We start from the raw sequence: 26038 nt of genomic DNA, 5'->3' as shown, positions 1-26038 counted from the left end.
TCTGTGAGCTTGTTTGGTCCTTTTAAAGGACACGGCCTGATCCGTTTTAGATAAGGGTTCCTCCTCAAGTCTCAAAGCCTTATTCGCTGACTCAATTAGAGAGTCGAGAGTCTCCTGATCGTGATGAAATTCCTGATCTAGGGACGTGTCAGAATCGTCCTCTGAAACAGGTTCTCTACTAGTCCAAATGGAAGGGGAGCGAGAAATGGAGCTCTCAGAACCCAAAAACTGGTGATGGTCTGGGGATATGGCATGAGTCCTTTTCCTGGAAGAGTGAGAACTCCTTGGCAAGGTACGACCCCTGGAGTACGAGGGGTTCTGACCATCGGAAGCGTTATCCGTATTAGTGCCCTGGTTAGAGGAAGGGTCTCGGAACGAGTCTAACGCTTTTGCCAGGGATGCCATAGACTGGGAAAGGGAGGTAGCCCACTCAGGTGGACTAGGCTCACTGGGTTCAGTATCAGCAACAGGTGGTTCCTGAGCCGTCACCGGTTCACAAGCTGTGCATAATGCAGTATTGTGACCCCGGGGTAATGATACCTTACAAGAGGTACATGCAGCAAAAAATACAGTGTGGGTTTTCCCAGACGTTTTGTGAGGCTTTGGTTGAGACATAGTAAAGCCTGGAGGAAAGCGCTTACTAGCAGGGGAAGGGTTAAGCTATACTTCTGCAGCTTACCCAGGTCCTGTGTCTTGAGTCCCCAGGGCAGGTGCGCAGTGTAGGCAGAGAAAAACCCTAGTCCTGAGGGCTGTGATAGGAAACGCTGGAGCAGTACTGCAGCATTAGGACTGTGGGTGTCCCAAGATGGCCGCCGAGACCAGGAAGTGGGAGCTCATCACAGGGAACGAGAAGCACCAGGATAAGTGGGCGGGGCTAACTGCCGGTGAGCGTGGCCAAAACTCTAGCCTGTATTGCAGCGCCGAGACCGCTATTAGCGCCAACATTAGCTGCGCTCCTTCGTGGGGTTGCCGCATTACAGACCACCCACGGACACAGGCTTAAGGTGCGGACCTCCCATACCCCGGGGACCAGGACCCCCCCATCGCCTCGGCCCCCGCAGTGTACTCATGGTAGATGCGGTGGGCCGGTGCTCAATCCACCGTCGCCATAGTCAGGGAGGGGGTGGAGAGCTTCTGCCGCCATGCATCATCCGCTATATCAGTGGTGATGCAGAGGGGGCTGCACGGACACCATAAATATCATGTCCAGCTATGCACCTGGCTCCAGGAGAGGTAGATGGAGGGCTACTCCATGTGGTCGCCTGCTATGGAGGGGGGAGATCGGAACGCAAAGGAACCGTCGCCCGTAAGGTGAGCTCAGGGCTGGCATCCAACGTTGCAGGAAAGGATACGGAACGCTCCACGCTCGTACTTGCCTGTTGATGGTTCGTCGGAGATCGGAACCCAGAAAGGATCCGTCGCCCCATTCGCTCCGTTAAGGAAAAATAGAATAAAAAGTAAAAACCTAAAATAAAAACGGTGGGGTCTGAAAGCAGACCCAAGTGCCTCCTACAGACACTAAGCAAGAACTGGTTCACTGAGAGCCAGCAGGAGGGTGTATACTGCAGGGGAGGAGCTATTCTTTCTGTGTTTACTTAGTGTCCTCCTAGTGGCAGCAGCATAACACCCACGGTCCTGTGTCCCCCAATGAGGCGTAGGAGAAACACAGTTTGGAGTGCATTTCATATTAGCCCATCAGCTACGAGGCATCTGCAAGCGGTTTTAACCAATAATGATGTTAAAACGCTCCAAAACATGGCCGGTTGTCTTCCAGGCCCCTTCTCAGCTCTCTCAATGATTAGTATTGTAAATTACATAGAATCCAGTATCATAGTTTCTGTAAATGGCAGAAGAATAGACAGGTTGCTGATTTCAACTACTTGACATTTACAGAAACTGGAAGTCGTTAAAAAAAAAAAAACAAAAAAAAAACAAAACAGACTGAGCCTGTGTACAGCGGGCCACTTTTACATAGAAATGCAGATGTTGATTCTTTTGAGCGTTTTCTGATATTTTCAGGTGGTTTCTGCCTGAAAGAGACACACACACACACACTAAGAAAGCAGTTTTTAACCTCATGATGACTCAATATACATCTTATTATAGCAGCTGCAAGGTCCTATTTGCTTTACATGTAATCTGGTAAATGAGAAAACTGTACAGCAGATATAAAGCAACCTAATAGTTAAAGATTCTTAAATAACCTGTCAGAAGGTGACAAATCCTGGCCCTTTTGATTTTTCAGAGAAAGGTTCTTTATCCAGGGCAACAGATGTCAGTCGGTAGTATAAAGTCATGGAGGGCCGATATCACTTACAGCCAGTTGATGGCCATATATTTATAGATCTCACTGCTCTGAATGTTGATCCGTCTGCATATTCCAGTCTCTGGGACAAAGAAGACTCAGATTTCTCATCCGTGTTAGGTCATCCAGAATATTTTTCAGATCCAGTTACAGAACTTTAATTATCCTGAAATAGACTGAGCATGTGCATGTCTGCCCTGCACACTCCTCACCAGTCCTTCCCATGACTGATCTAAGGCTAGGGGGGCACACATGCCAGTTGTGTACAGCGTCCATTGTCAGACAGAATTATGTTACATAACATTTTGCTTTCCATGAAAAGAGACAGGAGGCATCAAACCTGATGCAAATCATGACAGGAAAGGAAGGGATCTGGTCTGTTTGTCTGCACAAGAGGAAGGAAACACAATCGGATCACTGGAAGAACAGAAGGTTACGTGCCCCCCCCAGGTGTACAATAGGTGTATACACATCTAGAATCTGCCGCATTCCTCCCTCACACTCCTATATACACACTACTGCATTAATATGAGCTCATTATGAGGTTATAGTCACGTGTTGTGCCCCTGCTCTGTCCTCCGGCAGTAAATCCTGAGCCTTTCTTGGCTACGCATCAATAACTGCTGCACTACCGCTACATGTGAACATTGAGATTGCCTTTGTATTTTTTTTCTGTTTCTCTACAAAAATCATTACAGTAAATCCATATTTACAACATATGAGGCTGTTGGGTTCAGATCAGGAGAACCACATCTGGTCCCAGACATTGTGGTCCACACTTGGTATATAAGGCCGGTCTCGCAGGTCTGACATTCATGATCCAAGGACAGAAATAAGCGAATGGATGCTCCTGCGCAGTCCTGACAGTCAGAGTGGATGACAAGTGTGCTATATGATCAGACACATACAAGGAAACAACCTGACCGTGCACACCACCATCCCCACCATTAAATATGTGACACCACCATCCCCAATTATTAATTGTGACACCACCGTCCAATAATTATGTGACACCACCTCCCCCCAAATTATTAAGTTTAACACCGCCCCCATTATGCGACAACAGTCCCCCCCCCCCCCCAAATATTAAATGGAAACCACAGGCCAATTATTAATGGTGACACCACCACCCAATTATTAAAATTTGACACCACCACCCCTCAATTATTGAATGTGACAACACCACCACCACCACAATTATGTGGCACCACCCCTCAATTATTAATTGTGCCACCACCCCATTATGTGACAACACTGCCCCCCCAATTATTAAATGGACACCACCGCCCCCCCCATGCAACAAAGCAACCAAGTTACCAATATACAGTGTGTCCGTAAAATCATGGTGTACTTTTGACCAGTCACTGGAAAGCAACAAAAAACGATAGAAATGTGAAATCTGCTCCAAATAAAAAGAAAAACTCTCCCAGTTTCATACCTATTCAGTGCAGATCGATGTGGGCTCCATTTGTTGCCCTACACACATCCAAACGATAGCATAAGCTTGTGGTTGCATAAGGTCACAGACCTGGCAGTGTATTAATCAGAGTTCAGTTTATCAGGGGTTAATCGGACTGGGGGCTCAGCAACAGCTTATATGAGTTTGCGTTGTTTGATTGGTTCTTGTTAGCTCTCCTCATGAACAGGTCTGATATGATTGGGCCAGAGAAAGGGCGCCAAAATGTAGACTATAAAAAAGCTGCACCATGAAACTGTAGACCCCTCCCCCCAATTAAAGGCATTTTTCACTTTCAGGAAAGTGTGCACCAAATGCTTTAAAACAACAAACCTAGCAGGTGCTCAGCCTACCCAGACCCCATGCTGGTTTCCCACCCGCTGCTCATGTCTCAGTGTTTTGGCTGTAGTGGTGCCATCACATTGACAGCACACATCACTACTCTAGGAAATCACCAAGCACAGCGGCTCATGAAGTCTACCTCGGCACAGCAGCTGAGCTTAGTGATTGCCTACAGTGGGGAGGCACTGTCGATGTCATGTCACCGCTGTAGCCAAAACACCAAGAGCCAAGCATTGCTGGACTCAGGGAGGGCAAGCACCTATTCAGTTTGATATTTTCTGTATTTTACAATGTTTGGGGTCTAAATTACTGAAAGAGGAAAAGCATTTTAAGTTACACTCTGCTTGTCAATTTTGTAAAGAGCAGATGAACATGACATGGTTAATAACCATGCAGACCGATGTGTGTTTTCTACACAAGAACATACCTGCAAAGCAGTACCGATCTAACGGGCGCCGAAGAGGTGAGCAGCTCACAAGGAATATACCTTTATTATAATCACAAAATCATATCTGTACAGGAATGTGTAAGTGAACACTTAGAAATGCAACAATAATTTGCTTCGTAAAGAGAAGGTAAATATCATTTGACGGAACTGATTTTTCAAAGAAAATACTTCAAAATAAAACTTTCTTGCTTTCGTCTGCACTTGATAAATGCAAAATAGTAAGACACATTAGTGTTCAATTCAGCAAAATATTGCAGAATATCATGCCACAGTCCATTGGAATGGGTCAGGACATGCAGCACTCTTATTAAAAAGCAATAGTATATAAAAAGAAGCCACATGTTAATAAAATATAGAGTGGTTTATCTTGATATTTTCTTTGATTTGAAACACAATTTCATTGTGGAATGCGGTGACTGTGTCGATGATCTGAATGGGGAGAAGTCGGCATTCTAGGCTATGGCTTTGGCTTCAGGTAGAAATGCTTCCCAATACTTTATAAGCTAGAAGGAAAAGGAAATAAAAAGTTAAAAACATTTTACTACAATGCGGCAATTACATAGGTACAGCCATCAAAGCCTGAGGCAATTAAAAGCAGTAATAAAAGAGGGAACATGTACACAGGTTGTTTCTGCTTTGTTGTGTATAGGTTCATTATTTCTGGCGGTTTATTTAGTGCTTTTTCAGGTGGGTTCCAGGTGACGTCTGCATGAAAAAAGGTGCTGTGTGCACATAACCCAAGGGTGACATTCCCATGGGGAAAAAAAAAAAAACCCGATGAAATATGGATTCTTCATATAAACATCTCTCATCGATGCATGCAAGAATATAAACAAACTGTGCTCAAATTGACCTGGGATGCAGAGTTTAACCCCTTAGTGACAGAGCCAATTTGGTACTTAATGACCGAGCCAATTTTTACAATTCTGACCAGTGTCACTTTATGAGGTTATAACTCTGGAACGCTTTATCGGATCCCGCTGATTCCGAGATTGTTTTTTCGTGACATGTTGTACTTCAAGTTAGTGGTAACATTTCTTCGATATTACTTGCGATTATTTATGAAAAAAATGGAAATATGGCGAAAATTTTTAAAATTTTGCAATTTTCAAACTTTGTATTTTTATGCCCTTAAATCAGAGAGATATGTCACAAAAAATAGTTAATAAATAACATTTCCCACATGTCTACTTTACATCAGCACAATTTTGGAAACAAAATTTTTTTTTGTTAGGGAGTTAAGGGTTAAAAGTTGAACAGCAATTTCTCATTTTTACAACACCATGTTTTTTTTAGGGACCACATCACCTTTGAAGTGATTTTGAGGGATCTATATGATAGAAAATAACCAAGTGTGACACCATTCTAAAAACTGCACCCCTCAAGCTGCTCAAAACCACATTCAAGAAGTTTATTAACCCTTTACGTACTTCACAGGAACTAAAACAATGTGGAAGAAAAAAATGAACATTTAACTTTTTTTTGCAAACATTTTACTTCAGAACCATTTTTTTTAATTTTCACAAGTGTAAAAACAGAAATTTAACCACAAATTTAGTTGTGCAATTTTTCCTGAGTACGCCGATACCCCATATGTGGAGGTAAACCACTGTTTGGGCGCACCGCAGAGCTTGGAAGTGAAGGAGCACCGTTTGACTGTTTCAATGCAGAATTGGCTGGAATTGAGATCGGACGCCATGTCGCGTTTGGAGAGCCCCTAATGTGCCTAAACAGTGGAAACCCCCCACAAGTGACACCATTTTGGAAACTAGACCCCTTAAGGAACTTATCTAGATGTGTGGTGAGCACTTTGAACCCCCAAGTGCTTCACAGAAGTTTATAACGTAGAGCCGTGAAAATAAAAAATCTCATTTTTTCTACAAAAATGATCTTTTTGCCCCCAAATTTTTATTTTCACAAGGGTAACAGGAGAAATTAGACCACAAAAGTTGTTGTGCAATTTCTCCTGAGTACGTCGATACCCCATATATGGGGGTAAACCACTGTTTGGGCGCACCGCAGAGCTTGGAAGAGAAGGAGTGTCGTTTTACTTTTTCAATGTAGAATTGGCTGGAATTGAGATCGGACGCCATGTCACGTTTGGAGAGCCGCTGATGTGCCTAAACAGTAGAGACCCCCCACATATGACACCATTTTGGAAACTAGACCCCTTAAGGAACTTATCTAGATGTGTGGTGAGCACTTTAAACCCCCAGGTGCTTCACAGAAGTTTATAACGTAGAGCCGTGAAAATAAAAAAAATCACATTTTTTCTACAAAAATGATCTTTTTGCCTCCAAATTTTTATTTTACCAAGGGTAACAGGAGAAAATGGACCCCAGAAGCTGTTGTACAATTTGCCTTGAGTACGCCGACACCCCATATGTGGGGGTAAACCACTGTTTGGGCGCATGGCTGAGCTCGGAAGCAAAGGAGCGCCATTTGACTTTTCAATGCAAAATTGACTGGAATTGAGATCGGACGCCATGTCGCGTTTGGAGAGCCCCTGATGTGCCTAAACCGTAGAAACCCCCCAAAAGTGACCCCATTTTGGAAACTAGACCCCCCATGGAACTTATCTAGATGTGTAGTGAGAACTTTGAATGCCCAAGTGCATCACAGAAGTTTATAATGCAGAGTCGTGAAAATAAAAAATATATATTTTTTAACAATAAAGATTTTTTAGCCCCCAAGTTTTTATTTTCACAAGGGTAACAAGAGAAATTGGACCCCAAAAGTTGTTGTCCAATTTGTCCTGAGTATGCTGGTACCCCATATGTGGGGGTAAACCACTGTTTGGGCGCACGGCAGAGCTCGGAAGGGAAGGAGCGCCATTTTGGAATGCAGACTTTGATAGAATTGTCTGCGGGCGTTATGTTGCGTTTGCAGACCCCTAATGTACCTAAACAGTAGAAACCCCCAACAAGTGACCCCATTTTGGAAAATAGACCCCCCAAGGAACTTATCTAGATATGTGGTGAGAACTTTGAATGCCCAAGTGCTTCACAGAAGTTTATAATGCAGAGTAGTGAAAATAAAAAAATATTTTTTTTTCCAACAAAAAAGATTTTTAGCCCCCAAGTTTTTATTTTCACAAGGGTAACAGGAGAAATTGGACCCCAAAAGTTGTTGTCCAATTTATCCCGAGTACGCTGATGCCCCATATGTGGGGGTAAACCACTGTTTGGGCGCACGGCAGAGCTCAGAAGGGAGGGAGTACCATTTGACTTTTTTAGCGCAAAATTGGCTGTCGTGTTTGGAGACCCCCTGATGTACCTAAACAGTGGAAACCCCCCAATTCTAACTCCAACCCTAACCCCAACACACCCCTAACCCTAATCTCAACCCGATCCATAATCCTAATCACAACCCTAACGATAATCACAACCCTAACCCCAAAACAGCCCTAATCTCAACCCTAACCATAACCCTAATCAAAACCCTAAATCCAACACACCCCTAACCCTAATCCCAACCCTAACCCTAATCCCAACCCTAATCCCAAACGTAACACTAATCCCAACCCTAATCCAAACCCTAACCCTAATCCCAACTCTAACCCTAACTTTAGCCCCAACACTAACTTTAGCCCCAACCCTAACCATAACTTTAGCCCCCGTCGTCACAAAAAAATTCAATGTAACCTTTTTTTTCGTACGTCGCGTCCGCCATTTCCGCGCATGCGTGGCCGTAACTCTGCCCCCTCCTCCCCAGGACATAGACTGGGCAGCGGATGCGTTGAAAAACTGCATCCGCTGCCCACATTGTGCACAATTTTCACAACGTGCGTCGGTACATCGGGCCGACGCATTGCGACCGCCCCGTACCGACGCAAGTGTGAAAGAAGCCTAAGGCTACTTTCACACTAGCGTCGTACTCTGCCCATCGCAGTGTGTCGGGCCGACGTACCGACGCTAGCGTTGTAAGCGCCGCACAACGGGTGCAGCGGATGCTGTTTTTTCAACGCATCCGCTGCCCCATTGTGAGGTGCGGGGAGGCGGGGGCGGAGTTCCGGCCACGCATGCGCGGTCGGAAATGGCGGACACGTCGCACAAAAAAGTTACATGTAGTTTTTTTTGTGTCGACGGTCCGCCAAAGCACGACGCATCCGTCGCACGACGGATGCGACATGTGGCAATCCGTCGCAATGCGTCGCTAATGCAAGCCAATGGAGAAAAAACGCATCCTGCAAGCACTTTTGCAGGATGCGTTTTTTCTCCAACGACGCATTGCGACGGAAGCCAAAAAACGCTAGTGTGAAAGTAGCCTAACCCTAACCCTAAATTTAGCCCCAACCCTAACCCTAACCCTAACTCTAACCCTAACCCTAACTCTAATTTTAGCCCCAACTTGTCTTCTCCTGCCGGCCGGCAGATGGCAGCAGATGGCGGGCGCACTGCGCATGCGCCCGCCATGATGAAAAAGCCGGCTGGCAGGAGAAGACAGAAGAGGACCCAGGGACCCCGGGTGAGTATGATAGGGTCCCCGAATCCCCCTATTTCTCTGTCCTCTGATGTGCGATCACATCAGAGGACAGAGAAATAACTGATCGCTTTTTTTTTTTTTTTGCGGTCGCCGGTAAACTGTTAATTACCGGCGATCGCAAAGCAGGGGTCGGTTCAAACCGACCCCGATCATGTTCTTTGGGGTCTCGGCTACCCCCGGCAGCCGAGACCCCAAAGATCTTCCGGGTGCCGGGCGGCGGGCGCACTGCGCGTGCGCCCGCCATTTTTTCCCGGAAAAAAGATGGCGGCGCCCATGGGGAGACATGAGGAGCACCGGGGGAGGTAGGTGAGTATTGGGGGGCTATTGGGGGCCACATTTCTCTGTCCTCCGATGTGCGATCACATCGGAGGACAGAGAAATTAAACGGCAAATCGCGGTTTGTTTTTTTTTGTTGCGACCGCCGGTAAATGGTTAATTACCGGCGATCGCAACTCGGGGGTCGGTAAAAACCCCCCGAATCATGTTCTCTGGGGTCTCGGCTACCCTCGGCAACCGAGACCCCAGAGAAAATCCGACTCTGGGGGGCGCTATTCACTTTTTCCACAGCGCCGTTAATTAACAGCGCTGTGGATTAAGTACCCTTAGCGGCCGCCGTTAAAAGGCGTATCGGCGGTCGTTAAGGGGTTAAGTCCAGAGCAAGGGATTTCACCATTTTCCCTTCATAGTGTGAAATCTGCAGTAAATCCACATGTGAACATTCACATCTACCCTACAGTCATGGCCGAAAGTGTTGGCACCCTTGAACTTTTTCCAGAAAATAAAGTTTTCGTCCCAGAAAATTATTGCAATTACATAAGTTTTGCTATACACGTTTATTTCCTTTGTGTGCATTGGAACAAAAAAAAGAACAAAAAAGTCAAATTGGACATAATTTGACAACCCCAAAACTGGGCCTGACAACTGTTGGCATCCTAAACCTAATATTTAGGTGCACACTCTTTGGAATAAATAATTGCAATCAATCGCTTTCTATAACATCAACAATCTTCTTCTACCTCTCAACAATTTTCTTTGTAGGCCTCATTCTGTTTTCAGTAAACAGTAGAATGATGTGCTTTACCACAAAGCTCTATCTTGGTCTCATCAGTCCACAAGACGCTTTCCCAGAAGGATTTTGACTTGCTCAAGTACAAGGGCTAGGTTTTTTTGTTTTGTTCCAATAAACACAAAGGAAATAAATGTGTATAGCAAAACATGTATAAGTGATTTTCTGGGAGAAATATTCATTTTCTGTAAATTTCAAGGGTGCCAACAGTTTCGGCCATGACTGCAATTAAACTAATCCTGAAGCATTAGGACTCCCACAGAGATTATATTCTCCAGTGGTGATTTCGGAATAGAAACATTACATACGTGAAATCTATACGGTTTGTACTTACCTGCTGTTGTGTTTGTACTAATGATTCTAAATACTTGATAATAACAGATTTAAAGTCTTTCACACGTTCTTTCTGCAGGGGAAGAGAAAAGGATTAATTGTAAATTGTACATTACATAAATGCATATGTAATCAATAACAGAAAACGGTCTATAAATCATGGGATCTGAAATTATGGACTTGCCTCAAATCTACCCACTTCCTTGCGAATAGTTTTAGAGATCTGCTCAAAATCTCGTTCTCCTTGCTGAACTTTTTCTTCCAACTGAAAAGACAAACCGTACAATGCAAAATCACCTCAAATATTAAAAACTGATCTCCAAACTGTGCCCCCAATACGCACCAGCATGTTGTAGTAAAAGGTACATAGAATAGATACATATAACAGACTGATGGAACTGTACAAGAGATTTTAAAATCCTTCATATCGTGCCCCTGCTCATCTGGAGTGCCCCATGTAAGAGTGACAGTGATCTCGCATGAGCACCACCGCTCCAATTATCAGACTGACGGACATCGCTGCAGGCCACCAAAGATGGTGTGCAGATGGGACCATAACTCCAAGTTGGCCACTCCAGAAAAGGAGGGGTCCTAGCGGTACAACCTGTTTAACCCCTTCACCCACGGAGCTTTTTCCGTTTTTCCGTTTTCGTTTTTCGCTCCCCTCCTTTCCAGAGCCATAACTTTTTAATTTTTCCGTCAATTTGGCCATGTGAGGGCTTATTTTTTGCGGGACGAGTTGTACTTTTGAACGACATCATTGGTTTTACCGTGTCGTGTACTAGAAAACGGGAAAAAAATTCCAAGTGCAGTGAAATTGCAAAAAAAGTGCAATCCCACACTTGTTTTTTGCTTGCCTATTTTGCTAGGTTCACTAAATGCTAAAACTGACCTGCCATTATGATTCTCCAGGTCAGTACGAGTTCATAGACACCTAACATGACTAGGTTATTTTTCACCTAAGTGGTGAAAAAAAATTCCAAACTTTGCAAAAAACAAAAACAAAACAAAATTGCGCCATTTTCCGATACTCGTAGCGTCTCCATTTTTCGTGATCTGGGGTCAGGTGAGGGCTTATTTTTTGCGTGCCGAGCTGGCATTTTTAATGATAGCATTTTGGTGCAGATACGTTCTTTTGATCGCCCGTTATTGCATTTTAATGCAATGTCGTGGCGACCAAAAAAACGTAAATCTGGCGTTTCGATTTTTTTTCTCATTACGCCGTTTAGCGATCAGGTTAATGCTTTTTTTTATTGATAGATCGGGCGATTCTGAACGCGGCGATACCAAATATGTGTAGGTTGGGTTTTTTTTTATTGATTTATTTTGATTGGGGCGAAAGGGGGGCGATTTAAACTTTTATATTTTTTTTATTTTTTTCACATTTTTTTTTACTTTTTTTTTTTTAACTTTTGCCATGCTTCTATAGCCTCCATGGGAGGCTAGAAGCAGGCACAACGCGATCGGCTCTGCTATGCAGCAGCGATCATAAGATCGCTGCTACACAGCAGAAATGCCGGTGTGCTGTGAGCGCCGACCACAGGGTGGCGCTCACAGCCACCGGCGATCAGTAACCATAGAGGTCTCCAGGACCTCTATGGTTACAATGTACAAGCATCGCCGACCCCCGATCATGTGACGGGGGTCGGCGATGCGCTCATATCCGGCCGCACGGCCGGATGCGGTAGTTAAATGCCGCTGTCTGCGTTTGACAGCGGCATTTAACTAGTTAATAGCGGCGGGTGATCGCGATTTCACCCGCCGCTATTGCGCGCACATGTCAGCTGTACAAAACAGCTGACATGTCGCGACTTTGATGTGCGCTCAACGCCGGAGCGCACATCAAAGCAGGGGACCCGACATCTGACGTACTATAACGTCAGATGTCGGGAAGGGGTTAAAGATGCTAGTATACATAGACATAATTAAAGGCATACTTTCAGTCGTGTATGTGGAATGTGAGAAGTCAGACTATAAATACATATACATATTACGGTATACACACACACACACTATGTAGGCACAAACACTGTACATCAACAACATCAGAGGTTAAACCATTTTCTTATTCTTAATTGCTTTTTGTAATGCTCGGTTTATAGTGTAACTGTTTTCATTTTTATTCCATAAATCAATAGCACACGTAGCAATATGCAACTTTGTAACATATTATCGGGGAAATCTACTTCATTCTCTGTCGGAAGTGATCAGTCATTATTACAATTCTCAGTTATTAGAAAATCTGTATTCAGTGAAGACACTTTCCCATTACGGAGACAGGAGATGGCAGCGGCTACTGAGGAGCTTCTATTCTGGAGGGAGGAGCTAGAGACAGAGCTCCTCCTCCTCCTCTTCCTTCTACACAGGCTCATTTCCTGTGTAGATAGGAGGGAGGAGCTCTGTCTCTAGCTCCTCCCTCCAGAATAGAAGCTCCTCAGTAGCCGCTGCCATCTCCTGTCTCCGTAATGGGAAAGTGTCTTCACTGAATACAGATTTTCTAATAACTGAGAATTTTAATAAAGACTGATCACTTCCGACTGAGAATGAAGTAGATTTCCCTGATTACGTATATTACAAAGTTGCATATATTTTTAGGTGTGATATTGATTTATGAAATAAAAATTACTGCTACTTTGTAAAATGACACCACAGCACAGTTTAAGAATCATTCTTAAAAAAGGCATTGAGTTTTGGAAGAGAACATTTTTTCTCCCAAAAAAAGAGTAGTTCAAGACTTTAAGGATGGCCAAAAAGTAGGGAATGGAATAAAATAAGGCTAGGGGCACACTGTCTGTGCACCTATCCTACAGCATATATCAGGAGTTTTTCCTGACATTCTATAACATCGCCATCTGGCTAGTATGTGCCTGCGTATTGTTTAACACCTCAACGACCAAAGATACGCATTAAAACGGCGGTCGTTAAGGGGCCTTATTCCCTCACTGCAGTTTTAAAACAGCAATCAGGAATAAGATTGTTAGCGCCCCCAGCATTGGAAATTCTCTGGGGTTTCAGCTACCGGGGGCAGGACCTCCACTTTTTACTTCTGCTTACCTAGTACTAAGCCGGCAGGCTGGAATGCCAGGTATCCGCGCATTCTCTGCTCCTTCTCACTCTGCACAGTGAGGAGCAGAGCACGGATAGTGCGTGCAGAGATGCCGGAGCAGGGATGTGCAGTCACGCAGGCTGGGACACTACTCGCCACCCAGTTGCCTGCACTCAGCAGCAGAGCCAGAAGCCAAGCATCAGATCCCTCCCCTCCAGCAACGTCAAAGCGATCAGACTGTGGAACATGGAGGGGTGGGACTAAGTTGCAGGGGTGGAACTACAACCAGGGAAAAGGAAGTAGAAGGAAAGAGGAGAAAAAAAAATGGGAGAGAGAAAAGATGGAAGAAGTGAGAGGAGAGAGGGGGACAGAAAATGTAACAGAGCAGCAAGAGACACAGGTAAGAAGTATATATATTTATAAGATAATGGCCGCAGTGGGGGGATTCAGGGGGCTCTCCCCAGTTTGGTGGAACGGTTTGTTAATATAGCTGGCGGTTGCCCGAACCATTAAGAATAGGCGCCCTAAATCGGTTCCCTGGCCTGCAATTTTCAACTGAATGTACATCAGAGGACGAACATTTAGTTGAAATAAATTGCAGTCCAGAAAGCCACAGGCTAGTTAACAGCTGCCAGCCAATCACAGGCCAGCAGCTGACATTGGCATGCATGTCGCTGGCATATGATGTCACTGTCATGTGCCGGCGCGTCCGCACCTCAAATAAATGAGGGAGAAGGCACCGCTGGATTGCGGCCAGGTAAGGAGAATTTTTTTTATGTCATTTTTTTTTTTTTTTTAACTGAAAGCCAGAGTATGGGGGCAGGATGGGAGACCACATGGGGACAGGATGGTGAAACATGGGGGTAGGATAAGAGATCATATGGAGCCAGGAATGAGAAAAGGAGGCCAGGATGTGGGACATTATTGCTGCAGTGGCTGATTAAGGGATATTACTGCTGTGATGTATTTTATTTATGAAGAAACTTTTCTATTGGGGGTGGGTCCTGTTACTGTGCAGGGTGACAGTCACTTTTTTTCTTCATCTGGTGTAGTGTAGAAGTTGGGGAATGTGATCTGGAAACAGTGCTATAGATAACTTTTCTGCAGAGACGATTCCTGGTTGGAAGAAGTGATGGCGATCTGCACTGGATGAAGACGAAGTACTTCAATTACAGACATCACTGATGATTCAGTGTGTTACTTGTACACTATATACTTTATAAAGAGCTCCTGTGCGTAAGGTCACCAGTGATTAATGTATTACCTGTACACTATATACAGAGCTCCTGTGTATAATAATGTCACCAGTGATTACTGTATCACCTGTACTATACACTATATACAGAGCTCCTGTGTACAATATCACCGGTGATCACTGTATACAGAGCTGTGGTGTATAAATTATGTCACCAATGATCACTATTACCTGTACACTGTAAACTATATACAGAGCTCCTGTGTATGTCTCCAGTTATCACTGTATTACCTGTACACTGACACTATACACTGCATACCATGTACATAGCGCCTGTGTATAATGTCAATTATGGTAATATTATTGTGGGTTTTTTTTATTAATGACCAGTATAATAGTATTCAGTTATGTGGTATTTCGCTTTTATGTGGAATTATTCAGTCACTATGTGGTGGCAATATGTGGTCAGGCCACGCTGTGACTATTTGTCCCTTGTATGTGGTATTACTGGTCATTTAAAAAAAAAAATGTATGTGACACATTCCCATAAAGAAAAATGTATAAACTCTAAAAAGAGTTTTGGATATTTTAAGAAATGTTTAATAGGTTATATTAGAGTAGGGCCTGGCAAAAAGTCTACCTTGTTGTGGCGGTGGCTTAAAAAAAATAAAAAATAATAATCTTTTGACCAAAACAAGCTGCTGCCCATGTATGTAATATGGTGTTCGATGGAAACTATTAAAAGGGTTGTCAACTACTAGGACAACCCCTTTTTAAACTAAATAAAGCCTATACTCGCCTTACGTTCCCACAAGGTCAGCACTCCCTCTCCCTGGGACTCTCATGCGGTGTTGTGACACATGATGTCAGTGCATAATCAGCGCAAGAGTTACAGTCTCCTCAGCCTTCGTACGAACTGAACATGAAGAGGAAGCTAGGGATCAGCTGCAGCCCGGACTTCCTCTTAATGTTCAGTTTGTCCGAAGGCAGTGACATTGACGCCAGCGCCGATTTGGCGTCACATGTCACAACACTACATGAAAGTGAGTGCAAACACTGCTGGAGGGACGCCGGCACAGGAGGAGATTATAGGCTTTATTATTTTATCAAGGCCAACCACTTAGTTCAAAAAGGAGTTGTCCTAGTAGTGTCAGTGTGCCTGCCGACATCTGCCGGCCGGCACCAGCAAGGATTTTTCCTATTAGTTCATTTTGTTCACTGTGATAGACCCCATCATTGTGACCAAAAGCCAATAATTAGTAGGTCATCCCCCTGTGTTATCCCACTGGCCAGATTACATTTTTTTTATTTTATAATTTTTTATTTCTTTCATTCTTTGCCATTAGGCATAGGGTTTTATCAAAAAAGTTAAAAATAACAAGAGGACGATATGACGTCTAGTGATGAGTGCAAGTGCTCTCTACTCGGGTCTTCATTGGGGTCGATCAAGCACCCGCAATACTTGGTGCATACAGGAGCACCCTGATGCAAACTCTGGAGTAGTGAGCACGTGCGCTCAATACTAATTACGATACATTCAATAGGATGACCTATTGTTATCAAATTCTGTGCAGTACTTTTTGGGTTAAAAATCCTCACTATACCCTCTGAGAAAAATCCTTGAGAGGTGTAGTTTTCAAAATGGGGTCACTTGTGGGGGGTTTCCAGCAATTTTTGCGTTCGAAAAGTCAAATGGCACTCTTTCCCCTCCGAGCCCTGCCGTGAGACCAGACAGAAGTTTCCCCCCACAAATGGGGTATCCATGTACTCAGGAAAAATTGCACAACACATTTAGTGGTTCAATTTTTCCAGTTAACATTGTGAAAGTAAAAAGTGTGGGGCTAAAACTAAATTTTTGTGAAAAGTGTTAAACGTTTAATTTTTTCCTTTTTCACATTCCACCATTTCCTGTGAAGCACCGGAAAGGGTCAATAGACGTCTTGAATGTGATTTTGAGCACCTTGAGGGGAGCATTGAGAATGGTGTATGGGTATTTTCTGTTATATAGACTCAGTCACTTCAAATATGAAATGGTCCCTAAAAAAATGGTTTTTGTAAATTTTGTTGGAAAATTGAGAAATCGCTGGTCAACTTTTAACCCCTATAACTTCCGAACTAAAAAAAAAAAAAATTCTGTTTCAAAAATTGTGCTGATGTAAAGTAGACATGTGGGAAATATTTTGTGTGGCATAAGCATCTGATTTAAAGTTTGAAAATTGCAAAATTTTATGATTTGCGCATATGTATGAAAATCAAAAAAATGTAAAAGACCAAAATTTAACACTAACGAAGTTCAACGTGTCATGAAAAAAAAACAAAAAACAACAACAATCTCAGAATAACTGGGAACCATTGAAGCGTTTCAGAGTTATTACCGTAAAGTGACACTGATCAGATTTAAAAAATTTAGCCTGGTCATTAGTGTCAAAATTAGCTCCGTCAATAAGGGGTTAAAGGGAACCCATAAGGCAACTCATGCTGGTCAAACTACAGGCAGCATAAATCGAAGCTTGGCCAAACGACTGCAGCCAAGTATATTATTCCCTGGAAAGCTCCTGCATTTCAGAAAAAATATATATATACTTTGAGAATGGAACGGGGACCATAGCTATAAACCAGATGACTCCAGCGTTGACCCAAGCGAGACTGAAGGTGATTGACAGGTTTCTCCAACACATGTAAATAGGGAGAGACCCCGTTAAGCACCTCTACCACATGGCTTCTTTCCTGTGGATACCTATAGGGGATAGATGCATACATCCTACTCAGCACACTGTCGGCCACATATCTTCTGAGAGTGTGCCCCCGACATTGGGCACAGATGCCGTGTGGTCCGAGCCCAAGTGATATTCACTTGGTACATCCCCCCACCATCATTCCAGTGGTTAAACATCAGATGGTTTCAAAATCAGGAATGCTCACCATCTGTTATGTCATGTCCTTGGGTGCAGCTTGGTAGCAATGATGTCCTGTTCTAAGGTACATTCAATGATCTTCACTCACCTGAACCCTGCAGACAATCACGTCTTGGTGGTCAGGTGACCAAAGAATAGGCTGTAATTGAGTCCTGCAGGTCCTAATGCGTACCTCCACAGTGGTTTACGCCTGTATTATGGATTTTAATTTTTCTTAAACGATTACTTCTGCTATTATTATGCAATTCATTTTTTGAAAGGGTCGGACGACCACTTTATATTTCCTGCTTTCTGGCCACCTTTGAAAGGTCTTGGACAAATGTTTAACCTACTAATGAAATTCAAAGACAGCCAAGGTGGGCTGCTTAGCAATCTTTATATTACCTCCATTATGTAGACATCTACATTTATTAGACATTTTGGAGGTTCTTCCTTTTATTTTAGAATGTGCCAATCTACAGAAATGTTGTGTATATATACAATTTTGTGGATTCAAGAGGAACCAGCAGCACCTCCTTCACAAGTCTAAAACACTTCAAGAACCATCCAAGAATCAGATTTCAGCTTTAAGCCTTCTATGAAAATGTATTTTTTGAGTTCGTCACTACATAATACTAGACATCACAGATTCAATATGCCAAGACCGCCCCAATGCCACAAGTAATTCACATACAACCCGCCAAGTATAGGGCCTGTAGACCACCGCAGTAGAGCTGTCCAGGTCAGCCGAGAAATGGCAGTTCTAATAAAATACTGCAAGTCAAAATACAGACTAAGAACAAGAACTGTGCAGAACTACAACGTCTGATTGGAATGGAGGAGTACACAGAGGGACCAACACACAAGACACCAGAGAATGAGGAATCTTATCCTACCTCTTCAATCTCCTTTATGAAGCATGGGGAAGAAATGATCAGAAATTCATTGTTTTACGCCTTTTGCTTTTAACATCGTAAATGCCATATACATCATGACCAGAGGACTATTTTAGTATGCACTCACAGATTATACATTCCCATTAGTAAAATATAAAAAACACTATACAAAGAAAGACAATTGTAGTAATAAACATGAGGAAAGGTAGTGTTAAGTATCTGCTGGTTCAGCAATGGGGTCGGTGCTGCTGGCTGCTCTCGCACATAACTGCATAAACATCTAATGAATTTCAGGACGGAGAAGCAACAGAACAAAGCCTGTGCCAATAATGCATTGGGGTACAGCAGCTACCTCTCGGATTTCATCTTTTGCTTGCTGAAGTTTGTCAGGTTTGTTAGCGATCTGGAGCTTGGCCTCCGCCTCCCGTTTCTTCTGCAGGTTGACCTGGGTATCTTGCCATTTTTGCCAACACTTCATTCGCTGATCAAACACACCCTGGGAATTAAAAATAAAAATGAGATTCTGCATTTCTTTCTATTACAACAGATTCCTAGGGGGGGACATTAAAAGCAGAACTATAAAAGGCCATAAAAGATCTTAATGCTTTAGCGCAAAAGTTTAACAGGCACATAATGAATTAAACAGGCACATGTGTCGCGGTGTACACACCAATCCGGGGGAGGCAGCTCCAGTTGGGCCCTAGTCACATGAGATCTATGATGTCAGTAGTAATTTGGTCTATCTACCGATTTATGATCTGCCCGTTAGAATATCACAGTATATTATTGTGGACGCTAATAAACGACTGTATCTGGACTCAGGCAGCTCTACAGGAAAACCCTTATCCTAAAGAGGTCTGGCCCTTATAGTACAACTGCTTTTTACATTTTGTGCCCCCCCCATGTCCTTGTAGACTGTAAGCTCTTATGAGCCCTTACTCCTCCTGTGTAAACTGCATCACTGTCACTCATGTCTGCTCTCATTGTATATGTCCCCACTGATCTGTAAATTAGTATTTAGAACAATGGAAATCTGAGAGTAATGCTCCAACAGAAGTGTGAGTGGAGACTTCAGATAGAAGCTGAAATGTTACCATATTTTGTGTCATTGACAGAACTAATCAGAGGCGGCTCGGTCTGCTGGGTAATGTTCACACAAGTCTGCTGCAGCAGAATTATAACAAAAAAAAACAAAACCCCAAAACACTGTTCTATACTCCCATAAGGTCTGAACACCGTTCATTTGTATTGTTAAGTATATACAAAATAGTGCTCTCCAAGGTGGAAATGACGCTCTCGCCAGTGCATAACATTTGTCCCACACAGAACTGCTGATAAGACTACATACATAGCTGGTCTTCTAAGGGTATGTGCACACGTTGGTACAACAAGGAACCCTATATACGGAGATCAATAGACACCATGAATCTGATGCTTCTCTACTACGGGTTATCGGTATCGATGCTATTAAACTCACCTCTAGAGGTGGAAAGGTAAGTATACCACTGGCAAGATTAGAATGCAAATGGATTTGGACCCTCAAAACAGTTTCTCCATTAGGCTTGAACGAGAATTTTAACTTTGCTTCCTTCCTGTGAACCTTTTATATCATGTCAATGTTTTTTATTTGAACCGGCTTTCTTCTTTTTACATGTATATACCTAGAATTATAGATATTTATGTGCTCTGATTGGTGATTATTATTATCTTTTTACTTGCCCTATATATAAGGGCACATATGTTTATATATTTCTATAGATTATTTTTTATATATCTATTTCTGGTATGTATGTATGTATGTATGTATGTATGTATGTATGTATGTATGTATGTATGTATGTATGTATGTATATATGTGTATGTATGTATGTATATATGTGTATGTATGTATGTATATATGTGTATGTATGTATGTATATATGTGTATGTATGTATATATGTGTATATATATATATATATATATATATATATATATATATATATATATATATATATATATATATATATATATATATATATATATATATATGGAACAGCACACTAGTATAACTTATCTCTGGGTGCAGAGCCTCCAGAGTAATATTGATCTCAACCAATTTTCTAAGCATGCATTGTGTTGAACTGAGGCCAATCTAATAAAGTGAGCTAAAAGAATGTTTTTAGTACCTGTCGTGTGTTAGATGGGAGAACTTTGATAATACGCCGGGATACTTCACTGCCATATAGCAATTCGGATTGTGGGCAGTCTGACCGTAGTGGTTCGACTTGCCCATAGTTGAGTGCTATTTGATCTGCGGGATGTGGCCTGCGCAAGGCTATACTCGCGGTATCAGGGTAGTGGTGATAACGTCCCTATGGCGATTTATATATATACTGTCATGGACCGCGGTCCATATATAACACAGACGGTGCTGGTAACTAAAATAATAATAAAAACGTTATCTATGCTGAATGGTAGTGATAATGGGTATATTTAGTCTGAGTGGGTGGCGTTATTGGACGCTTCTGTGCCTACTTACATATCTTTAATTAGCTTAAAAGCACATTAATACGCCCCTCTCTATACATGTATAGCTCTAAAGGAACTTTGTCTCCAGAAAAATGGCGAAATGTAGCGCTACTGCGCATGCGCCGAATTTAGTCATTGACCTGCAGTTTAACCAAACAGTATGACGCAACAGACATGCGCAATAGACATTTATGAACGCCGACAGATCTAATGGCGTCTTCCATCAGTAACCGGTCCATGTGGCGGTAAGAACGGCATGATCCACAGATTATTTACACATTTAATGCACAAATATGCACAGATGCACTTTATCAGATATATCTGTATATAATTAAACACAAATGGCGGTAATTAAGGATGGTTAAATACTATATATATGCACTAAGGAACCTGTATCCACTGCTTGAGAAAAGCTCAATAGAGCTGAAACGTCGCACTGACACGTGGATTTGAATAAATCCTATACTTTTTTAAAAAATGGAGTGCTGCCTTCTCTTTTGAGATAGATATATATATATATATATATATATATATATATATATATATATATATATATATATATATATATATATATATATATATATATATATATATATATTATATTTTGCACTCCGATATAAATAGATATATTATTTCTTACTCATTCTTCTTTTCTTTTTATCACTTTGTCCTTTTTCCCATCACCTATTTTACTTTATTATTTTGTGTTTTGCCCTTTTCTGATGTGCCGCATTCACCGTCCCTTATATTTCGCTCATCTTTGCGGCACTGGCATGTGCTCACCATACTCATGTGCACTCACTACTTAGTCGCCATAGTTTTCGCATATTATTCATCGCACTTACGTATACACAGTTTCCTCTTTTTTTTAGCCCATGTTTGGATGCAGTCGCTGTGCGCATGCATCGCCTGTGTCCCTCTAGTTGTGCATCCGGCATCTTTGCTACCATGGCAGCCCTTCTACTGCCGGGTCGCGTGACGCGGACGCTGCACACTTCCGGGTCCTCCTGGCGGCGCATGCGCCGCTATGCCTTTGCTCCCTTCATCGGCATTATTGATACACATACAAATAGATCTCCAGTTCCTCCTGTACACCACCCCCTGACGAAGGACACAGTCCGAAACGCGCGTCGGGGTGTGCTGTACCTGGAGGATCGGACCATTTAAAGGAGGAGGTAATTTTCTATCTTTTTATTTACTTTTGCTCAGTTAAACCTTGCGCTCAGTATATGTGCCCTTGGCACGAGTATCACCACCCACATACGTTATTTTTATATATATATTCTTTGTACACATGCACTGCTATTTTTGCCTATAATTAGGCTTCCCAGTAATTTTTTCCTATAATACTGGCTTCACATACTTTGTTGTGCAACTTACTTGCAATTTTTGCACATTCATATATTTTTTATTTTTATATGCACGATTGTCTTGCCATTTTTTCACCTTTTTACATGGTGTAGTACTTTTATACATACATATATATATATATATATATGTTATGTATACTTTGATGCATTCTTGTGCGCCTCGTGATTTGAGCAATTTAATCTTAAGACATTTTTTACTATATACATACCTAGCCTTCTTTGTGTCCGTTGCATTATTGCTATTCCGCTATATGTGTGTGTATAATATATATATATATATATATATATATATATATATATAATTTTTATTGTATATTTACCTCCAGTTACAGGCACACTTTTGTAGTTGCCATTTTTTGCCCACTAATTATTTTTGATAAAGGCATTTTATTATATTGCATTATTGTTCTATCTTGTTCTTTTAATTTGGCTAACATGCATTAAGATATTTTCTATGTATGAGACACATCTATTGATCTCTGTATATAGGGTTCCTTGTTGTACCAGTGTACCAAATGGTCTGCCATTCACTTATTATGTAGCAGTTTTCTCATTCATTTAATTACCCTATGCACTTGGGTATAAGTATAGTTTTATATCTCTTTTTATGCTTTTTGGCCCATTTTATTCATTATTATTTATTACTTTTTAATATCTTTACTGCTACTTGTTTCTGGGTATGTGCACACGTAGAATGGTCCACTGTGGATTTTTCCGCAGCGGATTTGATAAATCCGCAGGGCAAAAACACAGCGTTTTTCCTGCGGATTTACCAAGGATTTTGTGCGGATTCCACTGCGGTTTTACACCTGCAGATTTCTATTGGAGCAGGTGTAAAACCGTAGCGGATTCCGAACAAAGTATTGGCATGCTGCGGAATGTAAACAGCTGCGTTTCCACACGTTTTTTTCCGCAGCATGGGGACAGCTTTTTTGGTTTCCCATAGGTTTACATTGTACTGTAAACTCATGGGAAACTGCTGCGGACCCGCAGCAAAATCCGCATCGTGTGCACATAGCCTTAAAAGGGGTTGTCCAGGCTTGGGGCTCAAGTCTACAGTCCCTATACGAGACTCCAGATTTGTGAATCCTCACAGCGCTCACAGTGCACGCTGTCTAGATTCCCAGTGCCAGGGGCAGGCATGCATGTGACCATGTATGTATATCACATACTTGCGAAGTCACATGCAGACTAGACTTAAGTGACCTCGCTTAATACTTGTGCATTTGGGGGAAATACTGGACACGTCTAGTCCAAATGTAGCCGGAAGTATGCAAATCGCATACTTGGGGTGACATGGCTATCCGGAGAATGTGGAAAGCACACACTGAGTATTCACTAGTCTGCAGTCACTGTGTGTAGATGGAGGCTGACCATCCCATTCACATACACTACTTTTCCCACAGTACATCCTCTCAGTGTGAGCACTGCCTTACATCCCTATAAACTGTGATTTTGAAGATGGCACCTTCATAGCAGGTCAGCATTTTAACAAGTCAAGTCATCAAATTCCCAGGAATATTATTCATATTGAAGGCAAGATGCCATATCTTTGTTGAAGGAAAACCAAAGAATGAATGGAGTGGCAGCACCCATGTGTGGCCTCAGCTATGTTCCATTCTCAGATCACTGAGCGTCAGTTTGCACAGTTAAAGTGTCAGACTGACCCTTTAAAGGGAACCTGTCACCCCCAAAATCGAAGGTGAGCCAAGCCCACCAGCATCAGGGGCTTATCTACAGCATTCTGTAATGCTGTAGATAAGCCCCCGATGTATCCTGAAAGATGAGAAAAAGAGGTTAGATTATACTCACCCAGGGGCGGTCCCGGTACGATGGGCGTCGCGGTCCGGTCTGGGGCCTCCCATCTTCTTACGATGTGACGTCCTCTTCTTGTATTCATGCTGCGGCTCCGGCGCACTTTGTCTGCTCTGTCGAAGGCAGAGCAAAGTACTGCAGTGCGCAGGCGCTGGGCCTCTCTGACCTTTCTTGGCGCCTGCGCACTGCAGTACTTTGCTCTGCCCTCAACAGGGCAAATCAGTAAGCCTGCGCCGGAGCGTGAAGACAAGAAGAGGACGTCATTGTAAGAAGATGGGAGGCACCGGACCACGACGCCCATCAGACCGGACCGCACCGCGACGCCCATCAGACCGCGATGCCCATCAGACCGGACCGCCCCTGGGTGAGTATAATCTAACTTCTTTTTCTCATCTTTCAGGATACATCGGGGGGATTAACTACAGCATTCCAGAATGCTGTAGATAAGCCCCTAATGCCGGAGGGCTTAGCTCACCTTCGATTTTGGGGGTGACAGGTTCCCTTTAATGTCATGTATTAGTAAAGGGATGTATGATCTATGGCCGAGATGTTCAGGTGTTGAAATACTATGTTGTATATATTTTACTTTAAGACAGATGGCACAATGCACCTACTTTCACAGCAGCAATGAGTCTGATGTAGTCACAGAGGAGTTCTGAAAACACGTAAAAATCAGCAAATGCCTGCTCCTGATGTAACTGGTCTATCTTTTCTTCTACTTCTGCCAGCTGTGATAAAGCTCGGGACAGCGCTGTGTGATCCTCGGAGTTGCCCAGCATAGCAGCACTCTTTGCAAACGCAGCTGTGTTGGCCGACAGCTCTATACATAAACGAGGACAAGCGACGTGTCAGACATTTCAGCAAAATAAAAGCTAGAAAACCCCTAGCTGCTCATACAGAAATATATGAAAGGATCAGTCATTGTGGAAGTATGTACCAAGTCCATATCAGTATGCATGCTGAGTATTAATGGATTCTGAATTTTGGGAGACAAATTTAGCCCTGTTCATAAATTGTATTATAAAAATTACACAAAAATACACACACACACAGACACTGCAAGAAAGCAACACAGCAAACCTTTACGGTGGCAGACCAAAGCTTCGACATTGGCGTGCAGTTTCCTAAGTTGTTGATCTAGATTCTCAAATTGCTGCTGCTTTTCTTCAAACCACTGACAGCAAAGAAAAATGGGGCAAAAGAAAAAAAGGCCAATTTATCAAGGCACAAAAACTGGTATATTAGATTTACTAGTGGTTGACAAGTAGCATACAAGTGTGTGGCTCAACAGACCAAAGAGAATGGAGTCAATGGGTAAATGATTCTGTGTGCTACGTCTATGAGCTGAAAGTGCGATTGTTTAACCTCCGATGGCCATCATTATACAGTTCAAGAAAAAAAAAAAAAAAAATCAGCTCTTACGGCATCCGATTCATTCATCTTGATTGTCATTTTGTTGACAGCGTCTGCAGCCTTGTTTACCATCCTCAATAATCCCGCTCCACTCAACGCCTGGGTGCTAACCGCTCGCGGCAGCTGCAATTGAATGACAAATAAGGGCAAACAAACCGGTTAAAGGTTAGCGTCTTAGAAGAGGATCAAGCAGAAGTAAAGCATGCTACGCGGTCGCCACTAACATGCATTTCAATACAGAGTCAACTCATTTTTTCTGATTTAAAGTCTTTCCCATCCCAGTGGGGAGCATGAAAAAAAGAAGAAAAAAAAAGAAGAATTTAATTTACTGACTTTACATATAGATGAACTAATATGGGGTTTGGCAAAAGGTCAATAGGAAGATGGTCTCTAAAGCTTAATGCAGCTAAATCAGGTAGCCAGCATGTGTTTTCCATCACTGTGTAAAAAGAAGGAAAAAAAACC

The 26038-nt window shown here is 42.6% G+C and overlaps 1 protein-coding gene across 1 annotated transcript in view; it reads right to left on the bottom strand.

Moving 5' to 3' along the window:
• Window positions 1–4575: 4575 nt before the first annotated feature.
• Window positions 4576–26038, bottom strand: part of SNX2 (sorting nexin 2) — a 75396-nt gene continuing 53933 nt past the window's right edge. Inside the window, exons 9-15 of the mRNA XM_077291006.1 lie at window positions 25583–25696; window positions 25241–25334; window positions 24775–24980; window positions 18819–18962; window positions 10620–10700; window positions 10437–10508; window positions 4576–5054 (exon numbers count right to left, since the gene is read on the bottom strand). Of these exons, the coding sequence (XP_077147121.1) occupies window positions 5004–5054; window positions 10437–10508; window positions 10620–10700; window positions 18819–18962; window positions 24775–24980; window positions 25241–25334; window positions 25583–25696 (762 nt within the window). The 3' untranslated portion in view covers window positions 4576–5003. The remainder of the gene's footprint in view (window positions 5055–10436; window positions 10509–10619; window positions 10701–18818; window positions 18963–24774; window positions 24981–25240; window positions 25335–25582; window positions 25697–26038) is intronic.

Source organism: Ranitomeya variabilis, chromosome 1 (assembly GCF_051348905.1).
Source record: "Ranitomeya variabilis isolate aRanVar5 chromosome 1, aRanVar5.hap1, whole genome shotgun sequence".
NCBI lineage: Eukaryota > Metazoa > Chordata > Amphibia > Anura > Dendrobatidae > Ranitomeya > Ranitomeya variabilis.
The sequence above is the reverse complement of the archived record's forward strand: the minus strand, read 5'-3'. Positions and strand labels throughout refer to the sequence as shown.